Source organism: Vanellus vanellus (assembly GCF_965231255.1).
Source record: "Vanellus vanellus genome assembly, chromosome: 19".
Classification (NCBI taxonomy): Eukaryota; Metazoa; Chordata; class Aves; order Charadriiformes; family Charadriidae; genus Vanellus; species Vanellus vanellus.
The window spans coordinates 4,347,449-4,367,349 of NC_138924.1; the positions used below are offsets into that span (position 1 = coordinate 4,347,449).

Consider the following 19,901-nt stretch of genomic DNA (forward strand, 5'->3'; position numbering starts at 1 on the left):
TGTTCCCACTGGGACATCTTCTGGGTGGGTGAACTCTGTCTTCCGGGTCAGGTCGGGACCCTCTGGAGCTGCTGCATGTGAGGCCTGCTGGTCCTGAGCGAGCTTTTTTTAAGAGGAGCAATCGAAGGATTCCAAGTTTTATATTAAAAAGTAATGACAGGGGTCCTTTGTGAGGTCAGAAGGGATGGGGTGAGATGCTGTGGCAGTAGAGGAGATGTTTTCCTGAATCACAAAAGCATCTCAAGCATCCGCCGAGCATCCTGCAGGCAGCGCGTGTTTTCAGCAGAGATTTCCAGCCCTAAGCCCCTCCGGGTCCGAGAGGGGATCTGCGGTGCGGGAGTATCGTGGGCAGACGTGTAGGTTTTGCGGGAGTCAGAGGGATCCCCCGCAGAGCAGATCCTGCCGTCTGCTGACCCGATGCGGGTTCGTCCTCCCCGGCCGCGGCGCCCGTGCGCTCGGTGGGAGGCTGCCATCTAGCGCGCTGAGCCGCCGTGCCGGGATGTGCGTGCTGGAGTTTCGGGGACATTGCCTTCTCCTTTGCCCAAACTTGGTGCCTTCCCTCCCTCCGGCGCTTCCTTCGGTGCCGGCAAGAGATGCTCATCCTTCAGGTTCCTTCCAGCCCCTAAGCCCTCCGCTCCTCCCCAGGGTGCCCCAGAAAGCGTGATCGAGCGCTGCACCCACGTCCGTGTGGGCACTGCCAGGGTCCCGCTGACGGCCCCGGTGCGGGAGAAGATCCTGGGCAGGATCCGGGATTGGGGCATGGGCATCGACACGCTGCGCTGCCTGGCCCTGGCCACCCATGACGCGCCCGTCCGCAGGGAGACCATGCAGCTGCACGACTCCGCCGCCTTCGTCCACTACGAGGTACGGCACCGGGGGCTTTCTCCAAGAGCTTTTTTTTCCTTATTCCCAAAGTCTTCCCACCTACGCCCAGCTTCCCCAGCAGTATTTTCTCTCTGGTTTCCCTGTGAGCAGCGGGCAGTGCAATGGCTCAGCTCCTCTGCAAACCCCGGTGCAGAGCTGCACGCAGCGGGGCTGGTCCCAAGGCCGACAGTCCCGTCCCACTGGGCATCCATCGCTGTGGGGTGACCACTGAGAGGGGCCTGGGGACCACCGAGACGGACAGGGAGGAGGGGAGTGAGGACCAGCAGAGGGGACGAGAGCATCCTGTTGCGTTGGGGCTGTAGGGTGCGTCCATGGGGCTGTTGGCAGGGCACCTCCTGAAAGTTTCCTCCCAGGGGAAATCCGCGTGCCCAGGGTGGTGTCACAGCAGGGAGGGAAGTGGCTGCATCGCCGGGGGTTAATGTGGGTCTGGACTGTCTCCCCCCACAGAACAACCTGACCTTTGTGGGCTGCGTGGGGATGCTGGACCCTCCCCGCAAGGAGGTCACCTCTTCCATCGAGATGTGCCGCAAGGCCGGCATCCGCGTCATCATGATCACCGGTGACAACAAGGGCACGGCGGTGGCCATCTGCCGCAGGATCGGCATCTTCTCAGAGAGCGAGGATGTGGCTGGTAAAGCCTACACGGGCCGGGAGTTCGACGAGCTGCCCCCCGAGGCGCAGCGGCAGGCGTGCCGCGATGCCCGATGCTTCGCCCGCGTGGAGCCGGCGCACAAGTCCCGCATCGTCGAGTACCTCCAGTCCTTCCACGAGATCACCGCCATGGTGAGTCCCCCGGGGGACCGCCCCACCATGCCGCGGTCCTCTCCTCTCTGCCTGGCCCAGTCCCTTGCACCTCCTTAATCATGGCTTCGTGCAGACAGGCGATGGTGTCAATGATGCCCCGGCTCTGAAGAAAGCAGAGATTGGCATCGCCATGGGGTCAGGCACAGCCGTCGCCAAGTCAGCCGCCGAGATGGTGCTCTCCGATGACAACTTCTCCACCATCGTGTCGGCCGTCGAGGAGGGCAGGGCCATTTACAACAACATGAAGCAGTTCATCCGCTATCTCATCTCCTCCAACGTTGGGGAGGTCGTTTGGTGAGAGCCCCCCACACCAGGCACCATGTTGGGGAGAGCAGTGGTGGGGACATGTCCCCTGGGGCAGGTGACCTGCAGTCCTGCCCGTGTCCCCTGCCAGCGTGTGGTGCCCACAATTGTAACCCCAGGTACCAAACAGAGCAGCTGTGCCTTGTCTCATTCCCCTGGGCCAGAGGGATTTTTCTTCCATAGTTTTACAATCATGCCACCCCCCAGCGGCTGTTTTGTCAATGCGTTGCCTGTTTAAGTCCGTGGCAGTGTCTAAGACGAGTGCAGATATTTGTGCACAGGGTGTTGTCACCAGGTTGCACTGATGTACTTTGCATCGGGTCCCGGGCAGCTCTCCCCATCCCTGCCCATCCCTCCCAGTAAATCAGCGCCGTCCTCAGCAGCGTGGGCACAGCCTTGGGGTCGCTTGGGCATCCGTTGCCCTCGCGTTTCAGCAGGGGTGTTTGTGCTGGGAACGGGAACCTGCACGGCCACGGGGACGTCAATGGTTAGGTTTTGACCACAAAGCAAATATTAATAGCAACAGGAACAAATTTTAGCTGCAAAATTCAGTCCTGGACTTCAGGTTCCTGACTCGGGGGCTGCAGATTTGTTTGCGGGACTTTGAGTGAATATTCCGTTTGGGGTATTTGGATCTGGGGTGCCTGCTCGCTCTCCCCTTGCACGACGCAGACATTTTCTTTGGCCGCACGGAGCCCATCTAATTCGGCATCTCTGTTTTTCTTTCCCCACAGCATCTTCCTGACGGCCATCCTGGGCTTGCCCGAGGCCCTCATCCCCGTGCAGCTGCTGTGGGTGAACCTGGTGACAGACGGGCTGCCGGCCACCGCGCTGGGCTTCAACCCCCCTGACCTGGACATCATGGACAAGCTGCCCCGCAACCCCAAGGAGCCCCTCATCAGCGGCTGGCTCTTCTTCCGCTACCTGGCCATCGGAGGTGAGACCCACAGGCGGTAGTGGGCAGAGGACAAGGACAGGCGTGGGATGCCATGGGGAGGGGGACCCTTGCTGGGTGCTGGGGGTAAGGGTGTCTCTCTCGGCCGCAGTGTACGTGGGCCTGGCCACGGTGGGGGCAGCGACCTGGTGGTTCTTGTACGACGCCGAGGGACCGCAGGTCTCCTTCCATCAGCTGGTGAGTTGGGAGGGGAACGGGCCAACGCGTTGAGCAGGTGGGTGAGGGCATGGATTCAGGTGTTGGGGTCTTTCCTCTACCTTTCTTCTGTGGTTACTGTAGCATTCCCAAATTCCTGGTGGGAAGACATTAACTTAAAAAGAAAAGCAAATTCTCTCTCTCAGGCTTACGTTTCCAGCCTTGCTTCTGCTAGCAACCAACTTGATCCAAAGAAGCTGAAAGTAGCTCCTGGACCTGATCCCAAATTGAAAGGGATCGATTTTTACATTACTGTAGGTCTGAGCAAGGTGGTGGGAAAGTGGGTGCCATTGCACCCCAGTGTCACATGCAATGGAAGATGTATTTTTGATGAAGATGCATGTGAGCTCAAACACCTTATTAACTGCACGTGAAAATCTCTCATCACGATCAAGCCATAACCTCAAAGCCCCAACCACAGCAGAAGCTGTGTTACTTTAGACAGTTTTATCAGTTCCTCTGAACTGTGGGATATTTAACAGCACCCCTAATAATCAAGGTGCACCGTGTGCCCCCCAACCAGTCAATATCTTCCTCCTCTTTCCTGCCTTTCCTACACTGCTGTTCTGCCGTGTATTTACCAGCGGTTTCCTGTGCCGACAGAGGAACTTTATGAGGTGCACTGAGGACAACCCCATCTTTGAAGGAATCGATTGTGAGATCTTTGAGTCCCGATACCCGACCACGATGGCTCTGTCTGTGCTGGTGACAATCGAAATGTGCAACGCTCTGAACAGGTAGGGTGGCTGCAGGGTTCCTCCATATGCTCTACGCGTGACCAATTTTATGTAGGGTCTCTTTGAGCGTCCATTGGTGGGCTGAGGTCTTTGCTTTGACTGAGCAGAGCCATTTGGAGTGTTCTCGCAGGGGACCACTGGGCTCACTGTAAATAAACTCCGCCAAGGCGGTGCGCTGCTGTCAACAGTGGTGGAGGAAGGGCTGGATCTGCATCCGTTAGCAGGACCTGTTAACGACCGGTCCTAATTCATGCGTGGCTGGTTGTGTTGAGGTGGGTGTCCAGATCCAAACTGTGGCAAAGCCTGAAGCGGAACAGTCTGGAAGAGAGAGGCTGTAGCGGGCAGCCTTGGAGAGGAGTGGGAACCCCCAGCTTGGGTGGGTGTGGGGAGTGGGAGGTTACTGGGACTAACGCTGTCCCCTTGCTTTCGCAGTGTCTCTGAGAACCAGTCACTGCTGCGGATGCCACCATGGCTCAACATCTGGCTGCTGGGGGCCATCATCATGTCCATGGCTCTGCACTTCCTTATCCTCTACGTCAAGCCCATGCCTGTGAGTGCCCTGTGTCACCTCCACGTGCAGCCCAGGGAGCTCCTTCTGTGGGCAAGGACATCCCTGGAGCAGTCTTTGCATCTAGAAGCTTCTGGGATGGTCATCTCTAGCATATGCCCGGTCCTGTGAGGTGAACCAACATGGGATCCGGGAGACCCCCTGCCTCAATGAGCTTTTGTTAAGTCAAAAGCTCTCCTTGTAGGCAACGTAGAGGGGTATGGATATCTCAGCTCCTTTTGGAGGTATCGCCTCCCTTTGCAGTCTAAGGCTGGTGATGCCTCGGTTGATGCCTTAAGGTGCTTAAGATGAAGTGGGTCGCTGTGCCCAGGAGGTTATGTTGTCCCTTGTCCCCTGCTAAGTGCCTGTGAGCACATACACAAGTCCTAGCTTGTGCCTCGCCTTCCTCATCTGCAGGACAGATGAAGGACATCATTTTTTGACTGACCTTGGCCAAGGGCCACCTTGGGATCATGACAGACCTTGAAGAAATCCTGTTCTTTGGGCTGTCTGGATCCTCCCTCTTTGTACCTGGGATGACCCTTTCTCAACTTGTACCATACAATAACCTGACCTTTAAAAAAAACCAACCAAACAAACAAAAAAATCCCACCTCCTTCCCTATTGACACGTCCAATCCTTTCCACCTTGCAGCTCATCTTCCAGGTAACCCCCCTGAGCTGGCCGCAGTGGGTGGTTGTCATGAAAATCTCCCTGCCCGTTATCCTGCTGGATGAAGGACTCAAGTACCTTTCCCGTAACCACCTGGATGGTGAGCATGGTCTGCGCCGCACTGGGTCACGTTTGCTTTGTGACGCTTTGCTTGGGGGTTCGGTGGTGGCTTTGGGGACACCTTGCTCACCTCCTCCGCTCGCGTGGTGTCTGCGCCTGCATGTTCATCCGCCTTTGCTGTGAAAAAGGGACTTTTTCTCCTACCCGCTCCTTCCCGGGTGCCACGCCAGGCAGAGCAGTTGGTACTTACATCTGCTTGAAATACTCCCTTTGGAGCTGGAACACTGGATAAATCTGCTATGAGTGTTCCTCCAGCTCCTCTCGGTCCTCTGGGAACCGGATCCTTTCTCTTACAGAACAAAACAAATCAAACACTGGTTTCTAGCAGGGATCCTTGATTATTTTTTTTCCCTCGATTTTTCCACCCCTCTATGGCTGTCCTTATCTTGTATTTGCTACCTCTATTTTAAGACCAAATGAGAGCCGAAAGTGTTATAAACTGGTTTAAATGGGGTTGCCTTTGGCCGGCACCTCTCGGGAGCCATCCTGTGGCACACGTGGAGGAGAAGCAGCTCCCGTGACGCCGGGGCAGCGGTTCCCATGTGCTCCTGGGCTGCGCGCTGTAAATCACAGCGTGTGTCGAGGCGGCCCTCCAAAGAGATGATATCATCTTTTCTTTCGTTTCTCGCAAAAGATGTTGCTGTGGGCGACATCTCGACGCTGAGTTAAAAACCTGTGGGCTTTCCTGGCCGTGGCTGCCGAGCGGTGCCGTGGCTGCCGCGGGGCTGACCCCTCTCCAGGAAAACATGTTTTGATTCATTTTTTTAAGGTGTGTTTGCCCCGACAGCGATAGCAGGGAGGAGAAGGGCAGGAGAGACACCATCCTTGCCTGAGGGCAAGATGTAGTGGTCCCCGGAGTGGGGGGGGGGGAAATGGGCAACCTGAGTGTGGGGACTGGATGTCCTTCCACAGCATCACCTTGCTCAAACCTTTCTTCTCCCCTTAAGCAACCAACGTCCTAGCAAATCCCTTCCTTTTGTCTTCACCCTTTAATAACACCCCAAGAAAACTGTGTGAAGCCACTTTTGCATTTCAGGGTTGACAGCCGGTCCTGGCAGGGGGGCATTTGGGGCACCGTAACAGCCCTGTTTGGTTTCTCCTGGAGCGGAACCGTGCCAGAAGCTGAAAATACGGGATGGGAAATTACTGCAGGCAGGAAATGATCACAAAATTGGTTGCGCTCCCCCTCGCCGGCTCCTGGCGCGCTGGAGGTGCTCACATCAGCTTTCCTTTCTGCGGCGAGCTGATCCGTAACCACAGCGATCGCTCGGCGAAGCCTCCGCTGAGAAAAAGAGGTGCAGGGGCTCCTGTTTTTACAGGCCGGACAGAAATTGTTTCTAGCTTATTTTTCTTTAATTGTTGCATCCCTCAACAGGCTGATAGGCGCTTTGCATCACCCAGGCTTGTTCTATCATCCGATCACAAGCCTGTAGCAACAATTTTATGGCACGGCGCTGGGCTGGGGCGTAGGAGAGCTGGTTTAATTCCTGGCTGTTGCATCCCATGCATGCCCTCGGTCTTCGCTTCACCATCTGTGATCTGGGGATGAGTCTGTCTTTCTCCCACACTTTGCCTTTCTCTGTAAAAACTCAGCGCTGTTGGAGGAAGGGCTTTTCTTCGGCTCCGCCAGCGCAGCTCCGAGCACAGCAGGGTTTCTGGCAGGTGTACCATCCTCTCGAGTCCCATCGTACCAGCTCAGAGCGTTTCCTCCTCTCGTGCCATGCTGGGTCCTCCAAGCTGCCCTCATCCCCATGGTCACGGTGCTGTTGGTGCTCACGGGTCGCTCTGTTGTGTCTCATCCAGCAAGGGTTTCCCATGCGGCTGTTCAATCACGGCTACGGGGCAAAAATCACGCTTAAATCATCGCATTTGAAAGAAATAATCGAAATCCTGCATCTTCCTCATTCCTCTGGGCTTTGAAAAGCAAACAAACAAAAAAAAAAACCCTCAAGAAGCCACTTTTAAACGTGGTATTGTGATTTCTTCACCAGGCATTCTCAGGACAGTAAGACACACGTGGAGCGGGGAGCACCAGTTGAAAACCTGCAGGACTCCAGAGCAAGGGTTGGCTTTCTTACGTGTCTCATCCCCGAATGCCGTATTCCCGTGCTTCCTCCAAAGTCTTGCTCGTGTGTGGTGGGGACCTGCTTTGGACCACGTCTGGGTGAACGTGGCTTGGAAAATCAGCCAGTGATGGAGCCCAGGGACCCCGTACCCAGACAGGGTCTCCTTTCCCACACTGGCCTCTGGGTCTTGCTTCAAAATAAGGTCTAAAAAGCCTGTGAAGCAGCTGTTTGCATGGCAGTTTGGGCTGGGGGAGCAGGCTACCGCTTGGGGCCTGCAAGGCAGTGCTTGGGGATAGTCTCCAGCATGGGACCTTCTGAGGCCAAAATCTGAGGGATGGCCCAAGGGTGTTCAGCTGAGGGACGCAAACCTCCAGCTGTGAGTTCTGCTGACTCAGGTTTTGCATGGAAAATTTTCTCCTTTGATCAGATTCAGATAAGTCGTGTTTCCATTACGCTGGATTTTCCTTGTCCTTGAAGCAGCAGAAAGCTGAGACTGTTCAGTTTTCACCGTGGTCTCAGTGTTTTACGTTTCTCTTCCCATCACCCTGGTCACTTCCAGCCTCGTATCTTGCATGCTTTGCATGTATTGCTGCCTTCATCCGTCTCTGGCCCCTCTGAGGTTTCTGCTGTCTCGGGTTTGGGAGGCAACGTGAGTGTGAGCCAGCGAGCCAACGTGCGCGGCTTACCTAGGTTGGCTTGGTGTGACCTGCAGATCTTCTGGTCAGGAACATGGAGATGTTCTCCGAGGCCCTTTCAGGTGTCCATCACACAGATACAGGCTGGCGGGCTCACAAGGGCTGACCACCCTCAAGGACCCCTTGCCCTAGAATTTTCAATATTTGCCATCCTCTATGCATTTAAGTGTATTGTTTTCCAAGTCCTGTGGCACAGAGAAGGAAGGTTTCCAGGCACCTGCGCCAAGGCTTGGCAGAAGTCTCTTTTCTGAGTGGCTCTCAAAAGGTACTGAATCCAGAGAGGACACTGAGATCACCCTGGTGCTCGGGCCCCTCCGTGCTGCCACGGCCACCCCGCTCCCCTCCTGCCGTCCTGCCCCATCCCTGAGCCTCCTCATCCTCACCACCTCGAGGCAAACCCGTCGCGGGTGTCGGTGGGGCCAGCGCGGCGGCCTCACTTGTTTGCAGCACGTTAAGCAGCAGGTTCTGCCCAGGTGCTGTTTCTCCCCCGTGCCGTGGTAAAAACGGGGGCAAGTCAAGAATTTTCCGCAACACAACTACCGACTGCCCCGACAGCAGCAGCCTCTCTGAAAAATCAGAAGTTTCGCTGCACGAGAGTCGTCTTGGCGTGTTTTGTGGCAGATTGGCATATATGCAGCCGTTTGTCCTTACACCCGGTGAGAACGGCCGCCCCTGGGGGGTTCTGCAGGAGCTGCGAGGTGGTGGCCGTACCGCTGGGTGCCGGTCCCCTCCTGTCCCCTTCCCGGCGGGCAGCACGGTGCTCCGCAGCCTCCTGCCACCGCAGCTGATGCGCAGGTGAGGTTGCACCCTTGGGTGGGCATCTCCACTGCTGAGATTTGGCCTCTTATCTGCAACGTCGGTGTCATCTTTATGTTTTAACATCCTCCCAGGGGAGAGCAGCTGGCAGAGGCGGCTGTGTGGTGACAAGCGTGTCACGCTCCCTGCCAGGGCCAGCTTGCGGCTCCGCATCCCTCTGAGACAGCCTGAAATCTGCAGGGACCAAAATCTCTGTGTCCCATCAAAAAAAAAAAAAAAAAAAAAAATCTGCAGCGTGTAGCGAAAAGGAGCTGCTGGCCCTCATCTCCCCCGTGGACCCACACCTGGGGACGAGGGCAGCCCCCGAAATCCCCGCCGGGAGCTGAGGGGCTGCTGCAGCCGCCCGCTTTCCCTGCGGAGGAGGCAGACGTCCCTCTCCCCGGAGCGGCAGAGCGCCGGGAGCGAGCGCCCGCGGCCGTGGCTGCCCTTGTAGGGTAATCTCTGCACGGAGCTACCTTGGCTGGGCGCTGGCGCTGGGGGAGGAATGCGTCCCCACGGGCCAAGTCGTTCGCTGGAGCCGTGGGATGCTCTGAAGGAGAGCGGCACCGCACCTTTCGGTGCCGGAATCTCTCCAGACGGGATCTCACAGCTCTGCTCCCTTGCTTTTTATTTTATTTTTCTTTTCTCCTTTCCTCCCCCCGGTGTGTGCACGCGCTGTGCTTTAGAAGTGGAAGAGCAGAGGGGAGGTCTCGGCGCTGCTGTCCTGGTAGTGCAAAGGGATGGCAGGAGGACTTCCCTTGTGGTTTTCTCCTGGGGTCTGGGGTCTGGGCTGGAGCCCGGGCTGACTGGTACGAGGGGGCAGATGTGCAATTTCCAGAGCTCCGAGGGCTGCAGCGTTTCCCTCGGTGGAGGGAGTGATCTCGGCCGGCGGCTCCGTCCCTCCAGCAGCACCTTTTACGGGAACCTGTTCAGAGGGAAGTCAAAAGCAATAAGGAAAACACCCCAAAAAGCCTCGGCTGTTCTGGTGGGGAGCAGATCTTGTAGGAGATGAACTCGTGTTGTCTGGTTGGAGGTTTGCAAGATTTGAAGAGCTGTGACAGCCTGGAGAAACTTGGTGGTGTGAGTTGGGATCTGGATGGGATCGGCTGCATCCCACCCACCCCATCATTCCTGCAAACAGGATCTCCCCTGCTCTTGTCACTGGTGTGCGCAAAGGAGAGCCAGACACTGGCATTTCATAGAATAGTTTGGATCAGAAGGGACCTTTAAAGGCCATCTAGTCCACCCCACCGCCCCCCCCGCCATAAGCAGGGACATCTTCAACTACATCAGGTTGCTCCAAGCCCCGTCCAACCTGACCTTGACTGTTTCCAGGGATGGGGCATCTCCCACCTCTCTGGGCAACCGGGGCCAGTGCCTCACCACCCTCAGCATCAAAAATTTCATCCTTATATCTGGTCTAAATTTAGGAACCTGCATCCTATTACAGCGAAGCGGGTGCCGCACCCTGGGCTGACTGCGGTTCTCACGGGTGCAGCCGACTCGCTGTGTGCCGGGGGGGTTGGTTAATCAGAGGCCTGAGAGTAACATTTTGAAGAGCATTCGCTGTGGTTAAACGCTCGCCGTCGGCGCTGCAGCTGTGTCCCCTTCCTGTCCCTGCCTGCCGTACGGCGCGGCCGCCCCCCCCGTTTGCACAACCACAGGGTGACGCATTTAGGCGAAGCGCCGTGGCTGGCAAATAACCGCCGCTGTGTCACCCGGCGGGGACTGCTCAGCTGCCGGAGCCACTGAGGAGACACCTCTGCAACACGGAGGAGATGAATTTCGATCGTTGCAATGAGATTTAATACAGCGCGGTCGCCAGCGCCCCTGCTTCGCTCTGAAGCCCGCGGAGCAGAGGTCATCCCGAGGGATGCTGCCGTTGCAGCAATCAATTTTATCTCAGGCCGCGAGGGCTGGGCTCTCCAGCCAGCGCTGGAAAGAAATTTTGGCAGAAGTTGCGAAAAAGTTTTTTTTGGGTGTTTGTTTTTTTTTTTTTCCCTTCTCTCTCTCCCCTGTTATTTATTAATTCCCCTGGAAGCTTGTCGGCACCAGGGTTGGCAGCGGGCACGGAGCCTCGCTGGTAACCCCAGGCAGGACCCCTATTCATCAAGAGCACAGTAACAGCGGTCCTCTGCGAGATGTGTTTGGCGATGTGCGCAGCGATGAAACATAGAGAAATACGGTGAAAAGATTCATGATAAGTGATTTTTCTGACTCTTCTCAGAAAGTGCTGCCTTGTGGGTGGTTATTTTTAAGAAAAAAAAAACCCAAACCAGTCTGTTGTGGGCAGACCAAGCTGCCAGCAGAGTCTCTTCCAGCCCCGGGCTGAGAGTAGCTGCTGCCTCGGGGGGCCGGGGGATGCTGCTGGAGACTCCTTGAAAATTGGGGATCTGGTTGGTGCGAGTCAAGCTCGGGCAGCGATTTCAAGGCTCAACCCTGTAGCTTTCCTTCAGGCCATGTGTTGCCTGTTCCCTTCCGCGTCCGACTCCATCCATCAGTAGGGTGGGGGAAAGGGAGAAGGGCAGCCCTGGGGCTGGGACAGCGACTGCAGGGGGTACGTTGGTCCTTGCTAGGTGTCCTGAAGGTAGATATGGATACAAATGTATATATAGTGTAGGTGGTGTCTGCCCATAGAGCAGTATCCATCCATCTGGCTGCGGCGGGGTCGGGGCTTTGGGATGGGCGGTGGGATGCAGAGCGCTTTGTCCTCTCTGCGCCGCTGCCTTTCCCCGGGTGCTGCCTGATGCTCTCGTTAGGAGCGATAACGAGAGATCCCTGCCTGCTTGCCTTCCCGCTGTTCCCGCCTGCATGGCTCCCACTCATCCCTTCTCCTCCCTCCGGCAGGCTGAGCGTGCCGAGCCCTTCCTTGCCCAGGACCGGCATCCTCCTCCCGGTGCAGCCTGAGCTGCCGCGGCTGCCGCTGTGTACGGATGGGATCCCAGATCCCTTCTGGGATCCACCCAGGAGCAACCCCTCTTGATAACAAAACCAGGGAGCTGATTTGCTTTTGAACCCTCGAACTTTTTCTTATCTCTTTTTTTTTTTTTTTTTTTTTTTTTCCCCTTCCCTTCCTTTCAGGCGAAGAGGACAAGAAATGAATGACACAAAGGAAACGCTCCTAACTAAAGGATCTCTGACTTGTAACTCGGACTGAAGTCTTGCATGCGTGACCATCGCTAGAAGCCAGCAGGACATGCATGTGTCCGACTATCAGACAAATGCGGGTGAATCGTCGAAAAGAAAAATACTGATTTTGTTTTGTTTCGTAGCTTTCTTTTTCCTGTACATAAGAGTGCAATTACTGGCCAGCTGGCGTAGGGTTTGGGGACGGAGCTGTGTGGACCTGCCTCGTCGTTAACGCGGTTCCTTGGGGATTTAGTCCTGCAAAATTTGAGACCCTCTTTCCAATTTTCACCCTGACCGGGTGAGCTCGGGCAAGGCGTCCTTCACGGCAGACCAAGGGGGGGAGGGGGGAGTCGGGGCTTTTAGGCAATACACTGAGCGCGGGCGGGAGGCTGCGTTCCCCAGCCGGGCGGGATGCGCGAGGGCAGCTGGTGGGGCCGGGAAGGTCTTGGGTGGGCAGGGGCCGGGGAGGGCGGCAAGGGGGCCATGGGTTGGGGCTGCCGACCCTCGATGATGTCCATGGTGTCGGTGGGCGCGTCGCTGCGGCTGCTGCGCTCCGCTCCGGTGGCTGCGGTGCCTGCGGGCTGCAGCGGCTGAAATAGCTTCTCGGTGCGGCCACTGGTGGGGTGGATCTCGCGGACTGTGTTTATACGTCGAGGTCGGGTGCGTGTGGTGGAAGGTGAAGTTCTCCCTATTTATCGCGCTGTCCTGTTTAAACCCCACGTTGTGGAAGGCCCCGCACCTTCTCGGGCTCGTCCAGCACCAAAGCATGATGTAGTCTTGTCTGTTCTCCTCCGTCCGGCGTCTTTTTAGATCCCACCTGCACTATTGCAGCTGTAGCCCTCTTCCTCGTAGGGGCAACCGTTTAAAGCAAAGCATGGGGATGGCCGACTTCGCATTCCTCATGTCTACCGCTCACTCCTGGTCACGCTTCTTCTCCTCAGTTGATTTTTAACTATTTCCCCAGCAGGAGTAGAGCTTAAGTCCGTAGGAGCATGTCCGTGAGTTCGTGTCCTCTGCCTTGGAGGACGTCGCTGTCTTGCACAGGGCATCCTTGACACCGGTGATCCGCCTTCGAGACGGGAATGAATGTAAGCTTGTACATAACGTAGTCCTCCGTGAGCGGTGTTTGTCACGGCATCCCTTTTTATAAGGCACCAACTTTATTTTATCCTCTTGGGATTGTTCTGCAGCAGCAGTGACACAGGCTGCAGCGAGAGTTTGTGAATCAGGAGTGGATTTTGGGATCCAGTAAATCGATCTTTCTCCATTGAGCTGCGTCAGCTGAGGAGCTGATAGCGGGTGGTTTCTTCTCCAGCTCTCCAAATCCTCCCTCCTGTTTTCCTCACCTACCCCTATGATCCGTACTGATGATATTTAGTTAGCCAGACCCTATGTCTTCCCTTTCTCTTAAATTCCGGCAACAGCACTAGAGCCAGGGGTTTGGATAGCGTTTTGGTCCTTTGCTGCTGGTTATTTTTTTTCTTTTACTTTTTTGCCTCTTAAAAGCTTCCAGCGCTTTTCTGTTTCTCTTTCACCTGGGCAAGAGCTACTCTTCCTCTGTACAGTAGGTGCCAAATATCATCCTTCCTTTCTTTTCTCCATCACCAGCATTGAAGATGAGCAGAGCCCCCAGACCAATGGGAATGTACAGAATTGTTATACTACTGAGCTGATATAATTGTACAGAAAACCTTGCATGAAATGTTGTTACTGTATTTAATATATAATGTATTCAAGAAATTTTAATATGGAGCTCTTTAAAAAGATCTTTATAGATACTCTGTGGTTAGAAGATTGTTGCTGATTTTTTTTTTTTAATATTATTATACTTTGTCTTGAAGAAGTTTTATTTTTCAAACGTGCTATGTCTGATTGATTTAATTGGTGATCCCGTGGGGCAACCAATTCCTCTGTAAAGATTTTCACCGTGGATGAGACTCACCCTGGCGCAGAGGACCAGGGCATGACCCAGGTACTGCTTAAGCCTTCAAACTAAGGCTTCAGTAAGACTCACGCCATAGGGGCGTGATTTGCCCTTCCCCGAACGGGTGGATTTCACCTTGGTTTAGTACAGATCGTCTCCAGCTCTCTGCGCAGGGAAAGAACCAGCGGGAATTTAATCCAGTACCAGCTCAGTGACTTTAGATGAAATTGCTTCTGTGCATCCCAGAGGCTGAAAGCCAGTTTGGAGAGGCTGGACTGGATTCTGAGCATCCCGACCCCCTTTGTAGGGTCCAGCGGGGCTTTCAGCTGCCCAGTGGCATCTCCCTGGGACGTGGTGGCCTCAGTCCATTGTGCCTGCGGGGACCTGCTTGGTCTACCCGCTCTGTATAGCCCCACCTCAGTTACACTGGTTTCCCTGGGTTTAAGTTCTGGTGTAAGATTGTTAATTTTACCCAAATATGTATGTGTGTGGAGGAGCTTCTTGTGTAAAGGTCCCACTAATGAGTACTGAATAATGGATGGGAGTCTCTGATGTAAGGAGACCTAAAAGGAAAAAAAAATAAATAAGAGCTCTGTTTCAGAGGCGAGATGAAATAATGAAATTTTAAATCGCTATTAAATTCCTGCTGGAAATTTTTTGCTTCGTCTCACCTGACGGCAGAGAGCTGGCGGTGGTTGTACCAGGCGTCCTTCTGAACCCACTAACAGAACGGCTATTTGAAGAGGTGCTGAGTTCGTTATCTTACTGTTGATAGGGATGCCGCGCTGCTGTTATTTTGTCGTTGATGGAGATGCCGCGCTGCTGCGAGCCCGGGCAACGTCCGCCTGTTTGTCCAGTCGCTGGGTAGCGTGTGTGGGCTACCAAAACCCAAGCCATCACGGGCAAGAAACTGGAGCTGTGTCCCAGCCAAAGGCTTGTTCCTCCCAGCCGCAGCAAATTGCCTTTGTCTTTATATTGTAAACCTTCAGATCTACCTGGGAAATAGCGCAGGCAGCCGGCGCTAAGGCTCCCGGGAGCGGGCATCTCCCTGGCTGGGAGGGACCGTTTTGGCGCATCCCCATTTCCCCTTCTGAAGGGTTGACCACGGGTCTCTCTTTCCCCCCATCCTTTAATTACTTGGAATGCAGGTTTCACTCCGTGCTTTTTGATTACAGAGGCTTAAAGTTCAAAAATGTTCATGATGTAGAAAAATACCCGTAGATGTAATATTTTTTTTTTCCCTTTATGCTTCGGTGAAGGGTCAGGATAAATCACGGAGTAGTTATTTATTGCGCGTATGCCACGTGCCGGGCGCTTTTACAGGCTGGAGCATGTTCTTCTGCAGACTTGGAGATCCCAGAGCCAAGACCATTGCTTTGGGATCGGGTCTTGTGTCTTACCGAGGCATCCGACTGTGTGCAATACAAGGCAGAGGGACACCGGGTGGCTGTTTTGCCCGAGAGCTTGTTAAAAAAATGCAGCTTTGGGGCAAAGCCTCTGGGATCCTTGCTTTTTTGACAACCCAGTTTAGGAATTATTTCCTTTTTCGTTTTATTTTGATGGTGCTGCCTAGCATATTCAGAGTTTTTTAAATAAAACATAGGTCTTTTTTTTCCAGCAAGACCTTTAGCGCCAGTGGGCCGCTGCGACAGGTCGCCTGCGCGCAGGGGGGCAGTGATGCGAGATGCGCGGCGGAGGACGCGCCGGGGTGGCCGCGCGGGGTTGACCATGAGCACTTTACACTCCTTTCTCAGGGGCCAGGCACCGCGCTGGGTTACGGTCAAGGCGGGGGCCGAGGGGTCCCGTGGCCCCAGGGCGAGCACTGGCGGGGGTCAGCTTTGGGCAGCAGCTGTGGAAAAGTGCTGTTTCGGGACGTGGTGTCGTTGTGGCCCGTTGCTGAACGAGCTCTTCCCCCTGCGGCGTGTGATCCCGTCGGGAGGCACGTTGGGAAAGGAAGAAGAGAGACACTCTTCAGAGCAAAGTACTGCATCCTATGTTTTACTTCTGTCACGTGGCCACCGTACGGCTCAGGGTCTGGATGAGGTTTTTTGCTTTGTGTGTTTGAGACTTTGGCACTGTGAAGATGTCATACGTGTGTTTCTGATGCTCTGCTCAGCCAAGGCTGAATGGTACCACCAGGCGCTGGTGAAGTCAGGGGTAGGTGGGACAGGCTTTACCGGAGGGGCTGAGGGACTTCATTCCTGTAAGGGCATCAAATCTGGGGTTGAACCGGAGTCTCTGCCGTACCATCTGGTGTGGGTGGCAGAAGTAGCCAGAGGAGCAATAGGAAAACTCAGCAGCAATTTTTGGTCCCTCTTTTGTTCGTCAGGTTGACGGTGCTGCTTCCCAGTCAGGGTCCTGCTCCACCAAAACTCATCAAATAATTGCCGTGCAGGGGCTCGGGCTAATGTTCTCCCGGTTGGTGGGAGATGTTCATGAGGTTCAGTGACCTTGGCATCATATCACTCCTCGAACTCAAACGCACAGGAGTCCCCAGTACCAACTCCTAAGACTTATTGTGATTTTTGGTCCATACCTGGCGTGGCCATCGCCGTGTATAAACGATGCCAGAGATTCGGTCATTCCTGGTCAATCCCACCTGGGCTTTTCCCCCCCCCCCCCCACTTCTGCAGTGGCCATTTCTGGCAGGGCTTGTCCCCAGCAGGGAGACAGCCTGGGGGGTCAGGGTTTTTTGGGATGATGGAGAAGGGCTTCACCCCATGCAGAGCTTGCACCGGCGCAGTTTGGGTTAGGGTTTGCAGGGCTGCGGTGAGGGAGGGGACACACAGGGTAAACTGTGCCCCCTGGACCTGTCCTCTTGGTGCCATTCGGCTGTTGGTATGAGTGGGGCATTAAATGAGCTTAAATATATGCGCAACTGGAGGGACGGGGACATGGGTACTGCCGGCGGGTGTCCGAGCTGGGTCGATCCGGACACTTGGGACCAAGAGGAGGGTGAGCGCTGAGCTGCCGGACGGTGCCCTCCGTGGCTTCAGTCTGGGAGTACGCTGATTTTTTGGTATGAGATGCCTGAACAGCCAAATCTAGAAATCTCTGAGTTTGTGCTTCGTAGCGAACGGTAAATCACTGTATCTTGCGGGGGGTGGGAGGGTGTTATTTGAGGGGTAGAATTGAAAGAAACAAGGTTTCCTATTTTATTATATGAGAGATATTTTTCCAGTAAATTACCGCTTCTTAAAGCGTGTCCTTTGTCCGACTGTAAATAGCCAGGTGTGCCGTGAAGAGGTGGGAAAGCTCCTCGTGGTCACAGCCATACGATCCACTCTGTTCACACAATATTGGGCTGATTTGTTTTATACTTATGAAATTACAGAAATAAAAGCAATTTTACTGGACAATTCGGGGGTTTTTGTTGTTTTTTGTTTGTTTTATAATTTTTTTTTTTTTTTTTTGCTTTTCTTACCCTGTTTGTGGCCGATTTGGGGGAGATTTGGGAACCCACGGAGCTGTACCGGAGTGCCTGAGGGCATTCTTCAGCCGTAAAAGGAGTTGTGCTCACCAGATCAGGATTTCTTGTGGGTTTTCAGAGCAGCCAAACTAGAAATGGAGCTGAGCTTGTCTCTGGCATGGGACGACAAAGGCGAAATGAAAGGAGTGGCATGATATGACTGTTGGGAATTTTTTAAACTACCAACTAATTTGCTCTCGGGGCACAAGAATACAAATAACAGTGCTAATTTTGACTGCATCCAGAATAGTCCTCACCTTATCTCCCCTAGCTGAGAGAGGAGGATTAAATAAGCCCTGCAATGACCTCCACAAGAAATAATTATGAAATAAATAATAATTAAATAACTTGGCTTCCTCTGGGGGTGGCACAGGGCCTCGGGGCCGTGTGTTTCCATCTCCGCATCGCCCGGAGCTCTGCCCATGGTCACGTTTTGAGCAGAAAATCCTGATGCAGCTGCGGGTCGTGTTACGGAGAAAATCTGGGTTTATGGTAAGATCCGCCCATGGTGCGTTTTTGCTGGGACGTGGCTCCACCTGCACCTTCCCAATGCTACGAGCAGCAGAAAGGTGCTGCACAGGGGTAACCCAAAACCTTTGTAACGCAAAGGGGGTTACAAAGAGGGATGTGGGACACCCAGGCAAACTTCCTTTTTTTGGAAGAGTCCATTGCTTGGCCTCCTTTTTCCAAATGGTCTCCAGAAGGAGGGTCACCACCACCGTGGCTGGAGGTGACCCTCAAGATGGTCCCCCATACCCGCCGCCCCTGAGCATGCAGCGCTGTCTCAACATGTAGTGCTTAAGGCAAAAAACGCCCAAATTCCCCACCTGATGTTGCATCGGGCCCTGCACCACTGGGGACCGTCACCGCACGTCTTTCAGAACCATGATTCAGAAAACAGGTGTTACCCGTGAAAACACCCCCAAGGGTCCCCATACCCCCCATGGCAAGAGTTCAGCTGCCCCACGGGGTTTGCATGCCACGCTCCCAGCGGCTGCGATGTGGCGTAGGGCCACCAACGCCCTTCAATACCTGCAGCATCTCGGGCTCCTGTGTTTGCTTTGGCGTTGGCTAAACCACCGCCAAGGTATTTCCAGGGAGACGTGTTGCCGCAGCAACCGGGGATGGAAACGCCTCTTCTGTGGGGTGAGTACCACCAAAAACATCTGTCTGCGCCGGGGCGTCGCAGCGCGGGACGGGCACGGAGCGGAGCCAGCCCTGCTGGGAAGGAGCGAAGAGAGGTCAAGGACAAGTTAAAATTGGAAAGAAAACTGAACATGCTGTTTCGTAGGACCTTGCTTGCTCTCATCTGCCAATTTTTTTCCACCCCCCCCACCCTTCCTATGGCCAGCGGGGCGGTGTGAGCATCTCCTCTGGCTGGTGGGGGGCAAGGGGGTCCGTGGTGGCCAAAATTTCTGGGAAGAGCCACCAACTTGCAGGGGCTCTTCCTGGCAACCGTGGCCACCGCAGGTCCCCTTTTCACCCGCTGTCATATTTTAAACCTACTTGCCACTGTGTTATTCCTCCCCATCCCCAGATTTGCAGCGTGCTGCACATTTTTGTGCTGAAATTCAGAGCTCCATGCTGGAAGCTGCCAAGCGTAAGTCTGGATTGTGTAATGAGCTTCATCTTTTTTTTTTTTTTTTCTTTTTTTCCCCCAAGAAGTTTTCAGAAAAGCAATGTCTGAGAGCCTAGAAAGACCCTAGTAGCTTTTATGCTTACCACCACTTTGCTTTCCTGGGTGTGGGTGGGCTCGAGCCCCGTACAGAGGCTTTCAGACACCCCATCTCTTTATGCCCCAGCAGCTCCTCCGGCCTCATGTCCCAGCTCAAAGCAAGGATGCACTCACATTTCCAAATGTCTCCCTTAAAAATACCACCTCGTCACCCCGGGCAGAGCGCGCCCCGGGGGCCTCCCGCCTGCTCCGCTTGAAAGCGGTTGAGATGCAAAAAGTTGTTTGGAGGAAATGACTGTGAGCGTATCGACAGCATTGTACAAGTTTGAGTCTGCAGGAACCCACGATAAAAACATCCCCGGGGGCATAGCTGCTGCGCAGGCGTCTGTGCGGCGGGTCCTGGGCACCCCTCCGGGCTGCAACCTTACGCACTACGCTTATAAAACCCTCTTTCCACTAATGCTCCTTTTTCTTTTTTTTTTTTTTTTTTTTTATTATTATTATTTTTCACTTAGGTGTTACAGTAATCTATTCTCACAGCAGATTATCGCAAACAGAAAGCAAACCCTGCCCTCGCACCAGGACAGCCCGGCGCCTGAGCCGCAGCAGAAAGCATCACGCTCAGCCCCATGAACTCAGCATCGCCTGGCAGGCGACCGCCCTGTCCGGCCAGGTAATTAAACAATTTACCAGCCCGAGCAGAGCCCTTCCCCGCGATAACCAGCTGGCAGAGGCGGGGAGGCGTGTTAGCAGCTCCCGCCGGTTATCAGCGGGAGAAGCATCGCTGCAAACAGAGGTGTGCGGGATGCAGCCCCGGCAGGCGGCAGGGCACGCCGGCCAGCTGGCGCCGCTCGCACGCCCGCGGCGCTGTCGCGGGGCCAGGTAGCTTAGCGATGCCGTCCCAAACCTACTAAATTCCCTGTTATAAAG

General features: G+C 54.6%; 1 protein-coding gene across 1 annotated transcript in view; it reads left to right on the forward strand.

Annotated features, from left to right (window-relative positions):
• Positions 1-12,268, forward strand: part of ATP2A3 (ATPase sarcoplasmic/endoplasmic reticulum Ca2+ transporting 3) — a 56,209-nt gene extending 43,941 nt beyond the window's left edge. Inside the window, exons 13-22 of the mRNA XM_082493002.1 lie at positions 646-864; positions 1,333-1,668; positions 1,763-1,983; positions 2,727-2,929; positions 3,039-3,124; positions 3,746-3,879; positions 4,312-4,429; positions 5,081-5,198; positions 7,210-7,282; positions 11,856-12,268. Coding sequence (XP_082349128.1) covers positions 646-864; positions 1,333-1,668; positions 1,763-1,983; positions 2,727-2,929; positions 3,039-3,124; positions 3,746-3,879; positions 4,312-4,429; positions 5,081-5,198; positions 7,210-7,282; positions 11,856-11,931 — 1,584 coding nt within the window. The 3' untranslated portion in view covers positions 11,932-12,268. The remainder of the gene's footprint in view (positions 1-645; positions 865-1,332; positions 1,669-1,762; positions 1,984-2,726; positions 2,930-3,038; positions 3,125-3,745; positions 3,880-4,311; positions 4,430-5,080; positions 5,199-7,209; positions 7,283-11,855) is intronic.
• The last annotated feature ends 7,633 nt before the right edge of the window (positions 12,269-19,901 follow it).